The sequence below is a fragment of the Labrus bergylta genome, chromosome 12 (assembly GCF_963930695.1).
Source record: "Labrus bergylta chromosome 12, fLabBer1.1, whole genome shotgun sequence".
In the NCBI taxonomy this organism is placed as follows: domain Eukaryota; kingdom Metazoa; phylum Chordata; class Actinopteri; order Labriformes; family Labridae; genus Labrus; species Labrus bergylta.
In genome coordinates, this window is record NC_089206.1 from 4,054,311 (window position 1) to 4,060,310 (window position 6,000).

The 6,000-nt window shown below is 41.8% G+C and overlaps 1 protein-coding gene across 1 annotated transcript in view; it reads right to left on the reverse strand.

Annotated features, from left to right (window-relative positions):
• spryd3 (SPRY domain containing 3) overlaps positions 1-6,000 on the reverse strand; it is a 58,298-nt gene that overhangs the window by 48,618 nt on the left and 3,680 nt on the right. The window contains exons 4-6 of the mRNA XM_020654904.3: positions 2,061-2,185; positions 817-952; positions 500-688 (exon numbers count right to left, since the gene is read on the reverse strand). Coding sequence (XP_020510560.2) covers positions 500-688; positions 817-952; positions 2,061-2,185 — 450 coding nt within the window. The remainder of the gene's footprint in view (positions 1-499; positions 689-816; positions 953-2,060; positions 2,186-6,000) is intronic.

A 6,000-nucleotide genomic window follows, 5' to 3' on the forward strand; every position in this document is an offset into this window, starting at 1 on the left:
TCACTGTTAATAAAATACATATCCATATATATCGAGTATCGCCTTTCAGCTAATCAATATCAAGATATGAGTTTTGGTCCATATCGCCCAGCCCTAGAGAGACGCAGCAAACAGAAGGGAGTCATGTGCACAGGGCTTCTGATTCACTTTCTCTGGTTAAATCATTTTGTAGGTTTTTTTTTTTTTTTTTCTCTGAGACACAACAGTTTGTAAAAGCTTACATCCTGTCATGTTGTAATCATGCACTGCTCTGTGTTCAATGACTCAGCTCAGAAGAAATGCAATGACTCAGCATGATTTGATCAACCAGTGGGGGGGTTTCCAAGCTGATTATTTAAATGATGAACAATCAAAGGGCAATCCTTGAAATCTCTAGAGAAAGCTAAGATAAGCATGGCATAATTCTGTCCTTGATGCACGTACCTAAAATGCTCCAAAAGTGTCAAGAGTTCTGCTTTAACAATGAGGAACAGAAGGATTGTTTTCTTCTTCTACTCACCGTGCCGCTCACCCTGACGTCATGAAGTCGTCCCCAGTCATCTTCATGGCTGTCCACCATCATCATGCTTTCGTCTTCCTCCAGGAACCACTCGGCCTGCAGGTCGACCTTCACCTCCTCGCCCATGGAGTGCATCCCCACCGCAGGGAACAGCCCCTCTGCAGACACGGGGACCTCCACTGAACCCACCTGCATCAGGAGGAGGAGGGAAGGTAGAAAAATAAGAAAAAATATATGAATAAAAACAGAAAGTCCTGCTGGTGCATGTTTAAAATTAAGTATTAAAGACAGTCTTTGATGATAAAAAACACACCTACCTCTTTGCCATTTTTGGTGAAAAAGACTGTTGTTAAACCTGCTTCGATGTTTTCTGAGTGTATTCCACAGCCAATGCGGTCACCGCGAGCACACTTTGGTCCAAATTGCTGCCCCACAGGGTTTCCATTGTATAACCTAAAGAGACCAAAATGAGCGTAGTCCAAAAGCTAAACATGTGTTTTTATAACTTTAATTAATTTCTAGCAAAATAAAATTATTTCCCACAACTCAGAGAAACTAAAAAAACAATGGATTGACCTTAAATCTTAACTTGTACTTGTGCAGTTTAGAATTGGAGGATATGGCTTTGCAGCAAAGCCTACACATGACGATGATGTGCATTTAAATATATAACTAGAGAGAGTACACTCAGTTCCAATTGAGACAGCAATAACTGTTGTTGTTGTCCTTCAAATGTACGTCTTGTAAAAGTTCAACACTCACGTCATCTAAGAGTAAATTGTGAGGATTTTTTGAGGTTTTCATGTTAAAAAGCAACTTTTGGTTTGAGCTTGTAGAATTTTTAACTTTATTCTAAAACACAGAATGAGATGTTTAAGGGTTTCTGAAAGAGGAGAGCAAATAGAGGTGAGCTTTGAGAATGTAGTGAAGCAGCATGGAATTGTGGGAGTTGTTTTTATACTGTTAAACTATCACCAAAGATGGGGCGCCGGTGGCCTAGTGGTTAGTGTTCATGTCATGTACAGAGACTACAGGCCTCAAAGCGGAAATCTTGTAAATGCAGGGAGATGAGTGTCGGCCCAGGTTTGAATCCGATCTGTGTCTCCCCTCCCACATGTCATTCCCCACTCTCTCTCTCTCCCTGATTTCTCTAAAATGAAGGCATAAAAAGCCATAAATTAAATCTTTAAAAAAAAAAAAAAAAAACTATTACCATAGAAGATGAATTGTTTATGTAAAGAATCTTTAAATTATTATCTTTAACTGATCAAATAATTCATCTAAAGGGGGGAGGAATTTATCATTTTAATTAAAAATGATAGTAGGCCAGACAAACCATAATTAGCTGTGCAAGGTTCAGACCTCCTCTGCCAACAATTCTATTTCTGTGACCAGTAAAGAAAAATGTTTCCAGTTAAAAATGCATCAAAAAAGTAATAGCGATGGAGAATGAATTACTGTATGTGCGGACGCAGAATCAACAGGCCACAATCCATTATGTCAAACCATGCAAGAAACCAAAGCTGCACAGCACAGTATAGATGACTGTGGTTTGACTTACTTGCCGTTGTCAGCGTGGTACGCTACAGAATATGGCAGCCAGCCAGGCTGGTGGTCCAGCCGGTAGAATTTAGGCACCAGGCCCACAGCGATAGTCCCCCTCACCCCTGTGTCCACTATTGTCACCTACAGAGAACACAGAGACAGAGAACACTTCAGCTGAAATGTGGAACAGATGAAACAGTTTGATTTGAGTATTTACTCACTTGTGAAGAAAATGCAGAGAAACAAAACGCTGAATGAAAATCTCCACTCAGGAAACTGAACCCTGAAGTAAATCTCTGCAACTTTCAGCTCACCGTCCTTTTCTCAACAAAGACAAAAGATTGACTCCCTACACAGCCGCCCGCAGGTATGAACCAAAGTGTGCTACTTTTTTTGGGAACCAGTAGCCTAGTGGTTACTGCGTGCGCCCTAATGTACAGAGGCTGCGGTCTTCCAAGTAAGTGTCCCAGGTTCAAATCTGACCTGTGGCTCCTTTTACCTGCATGTCATTCCCCACTCTTTCTCTCACTGACCTCTGACTCTATCCACTTCCTGTCTCCAAAATAAAAGGCACAAAAAGCCCAAAAATAAACCTTAAAAAAAAAAGAAGAAATGTTCTACTTTTAGATAAGATGATAAACTTTATTGTCAGTCCCAATAGTGACAGAAATTCTCCTTTGACACGTCTCAAACAATAAACACAGCTTTTCCTAAATAACTAAATACTAATACTTCTAATTTACTAAATATCACAGCGAAGCCTCGTCTCAGGGACAATCCAGCCAACACGTACTGTGACTAACACTGTTGCCATCGGGCGCGCGAACACAGACAAATTCTGACAGGACACACTTACTCGAATGAACCAGTGGGCGGGATTCTAAACCCTTAAAAAGTCCTAAAGAAATCCTGCACACCGAGTTGAAGACCGTTATTTAAATGTAAGAGCGGTATCTTTCTTGCAGGATTGTAAACAAGATGTAGACATTTGGAATTTGCTTACATTACAAGTTTAAATAATGATTGCGATGTGAAAGCAAGAATCCAAAAGATGTATCATCCTGATACTATCGTTTACAGAGATGGTTTAGGGAGCAAATGATGGAACTTGGAAAAGTTCTACTAGCTCGTCCCTTCTCCAGAGCCTTGGCAGCCACCAGAGGAAAAAACATCCACAATCAGCTTTATCTCCCCCTCAGACACAACACCGGTCTGTTAGCCTCGCCAAATCAGAGCTAAATGACACATAGAGCAGAGTCAGTTGAAAGGTTAATGCATGCAGGAAGAACGGCCCCCGTCGTGCATTTAATCCCTTGTCATTACCTCTCCAAGTCTGTTTTTATTTTTTTCATTCCAAGTCGTCTTCCACGGTCCACTTCCTGTTGCCCTCCTCATCATCTACCTCCCCATATTTAAAATATCGCTGCTCGTGTACGACAACTATCGACTCAAGTGAAACCAAACCCTTTGATTTTCCTGGACAAAATTTAAACATTCCAGGCTTCAACTGCTTTCCAGTTTCCAGGTACTTTAAGGATAAAACTTTATACCCTGCTTTGTTAAAGAGCTGAATTCTTGGTCACGACACTTAAACTGTTTAAACCCATTTGTGTCAGCAGGATGAAGAAAAACATGTGAACTACCTGACATGAGAGAGGAGAAACAAAGTGCTCGCTGATGAGCCGTTAAGTTGAATGTTTGAATGAATGTTTTGGGGCGTAAATCTATTAAAAAAATGTTTGTCACGTTGCAGATGTTTCAGCTGCGTTTGAGGAAGATGGACGACGAAAGGTGGAGAATGTGCAGCAGCGATGACGGAGGTGAAATAGATTCCCTGCGAAAAGCAGAACGCGGAGAAAACACGAGGATTCCGATGACGCATTCGTCGACTGAGGCCTGACCTTTACCTCAATAAACTCTGCTAAAAAAATTCAACATATCTGGGAACTGACGGTCGTGTGCGTCACAGAGCGGAGAATAATATCGCATTAAACTCCGGGTAATGACCACACTCAAAATCCTCTTGTTTAAATGTCAGGGAGATCTGTCCCGCCTCTAAATGTGATTGTCATTTAAATATCAACTTTATCTGAAAGAGTGCAAAAGGGAGGAGAGAGGGAGAGAGAGATCCAGGGGTCAGAGCTGACTTTGACATCACATTTTTAAAAAGAAATGTCACATCTGGCTCAAATCTGCAACACCTCACAGGCTCAATAGATCACATAAAAGAAAAACATTCTCAGCATGTTTGAAAATTACGCTGAATTAGACGTGAACTGTTTCAACACATGTCTGAGGAGGTGCTCCTCATCTCAAAACAAACCCCTCGAGAAGGCGAGTGGGTCGGAGTGACTCATTAAAAGGAGATCTGGCTACAGCCGCACACCTCTGATGCTGCACCGTGCTCCCTGTCTGGTTTGATTTGCAGGTCAACAGAATGATGTAGGTTCACAGGATAATGTGTTGCTTGATGTTTTTTTTCCTCCTAAAGCCTACAAACCCAGACGAGGAAATGTGCCCGCCTCGCGTCACGAGGTCTGCTCTGACGCTCACCCTCCAAGAACACGCTGCCTCATAAATAAAACACTGCAGCCCAGTTGCAGATAATTTATGACTGGACTTTTGAAACTTTCCTGAGGTAAATCTCCCGAGATACTTTTTCTCCTCCTACACCTCTGCAACAATAAGAAATGTTATTGCGAGGTGGTGTTGAATACTCTATTCTGATTGGTCAATTAAGGCATTCCGCACTCGGCTTCTTCTGTATGACATACCAGTGCTGTGAAGAACAGAAGCTCCTAATCACAGAATCATGACGCCTATCAAACTCATACGAGTGTAAAACGCTCAGCCTCCACCATCAGACTGTGTCGCCCCCACAACCACCGCCGTCCTCATTCATGCACGGACCCGCTCCGACCTCCACCTCAGCGGCAAGAAAGTGAGGACAACAGGAACGAGAGGAATCCAAAGGAGAAATCCTTCCTGCATATTATCCCATATGCTCTTTTTGTAAAGCGTCTCGAGATGACACTTGCTGTGAATCGGCGTTATACAAATAATCATTTATTGATTGATTGAAAACATGGACACAGTCTCAGTGATGTCACCCATCGGTTTCTGAAGAGATGTTTTGAAGCCAAGAGATGGCAGTCACATTATTGGAAATGCTCTCATAACAGGCCAGAACTCTGACGGACTGTGGTCAACGGCCTCTACTCCATAAAGGAGCGATAGGCGTGAATAAGTATCGCAACAGGCAGAGAGGGGAAGTTTGAGCTGGGCTTAATCATCCTTACAAAAAGCTACTATGCACTCGCCTGTGTTTTCACTAAACCCACCCCCTCCCCCCTTATTATGCATATTCATGCATCACTCTTAAGGCACTCAGTCTGGGGTTTTTTTTTGTCCAAAATTGACACACGTTAGGGAAGAAAATACAATCTCATCTTAATTCAATCATGTTTGCACACTGACTCCGACTTGACTTCACTGACTTGAATTTAATGAGACGTTTTACAGATTAGTGGGCTCGTCCTCAGACGTTAAAGCAGGTGATGTCACATCATTTTTTAAACTAATGAATGTGTGTTTTAAATCTGAGCAATAATCTAAACTCATTATTTTCCTCACTCTTTCCTTTTTTGTCTGTATGTATTCAGACTGAAAATTGTACTAAATCAAATTCCTTTCTTTTCAAAACGTGTAACTTGTAACCGTGTGAATAAATATCCAATAGTTTCTCCTGCTGTCAGTCTGTCTGCCTGTCTGCTAAAAAAAAAAAAAAAAAAAAAAAACCCTGAGCATTAGACTAATCTCTGTGCTTAAAGATACCACCTAACCCACACCCTCCTCCTCATTCCAGTGCAGCGAGGACATTTTTGAGGTAGTGGTTTTGCACTGTTGAACTGGGACTGCATGGGGGCACGCTGGATGTAATATGAAGTTGAGAAAAT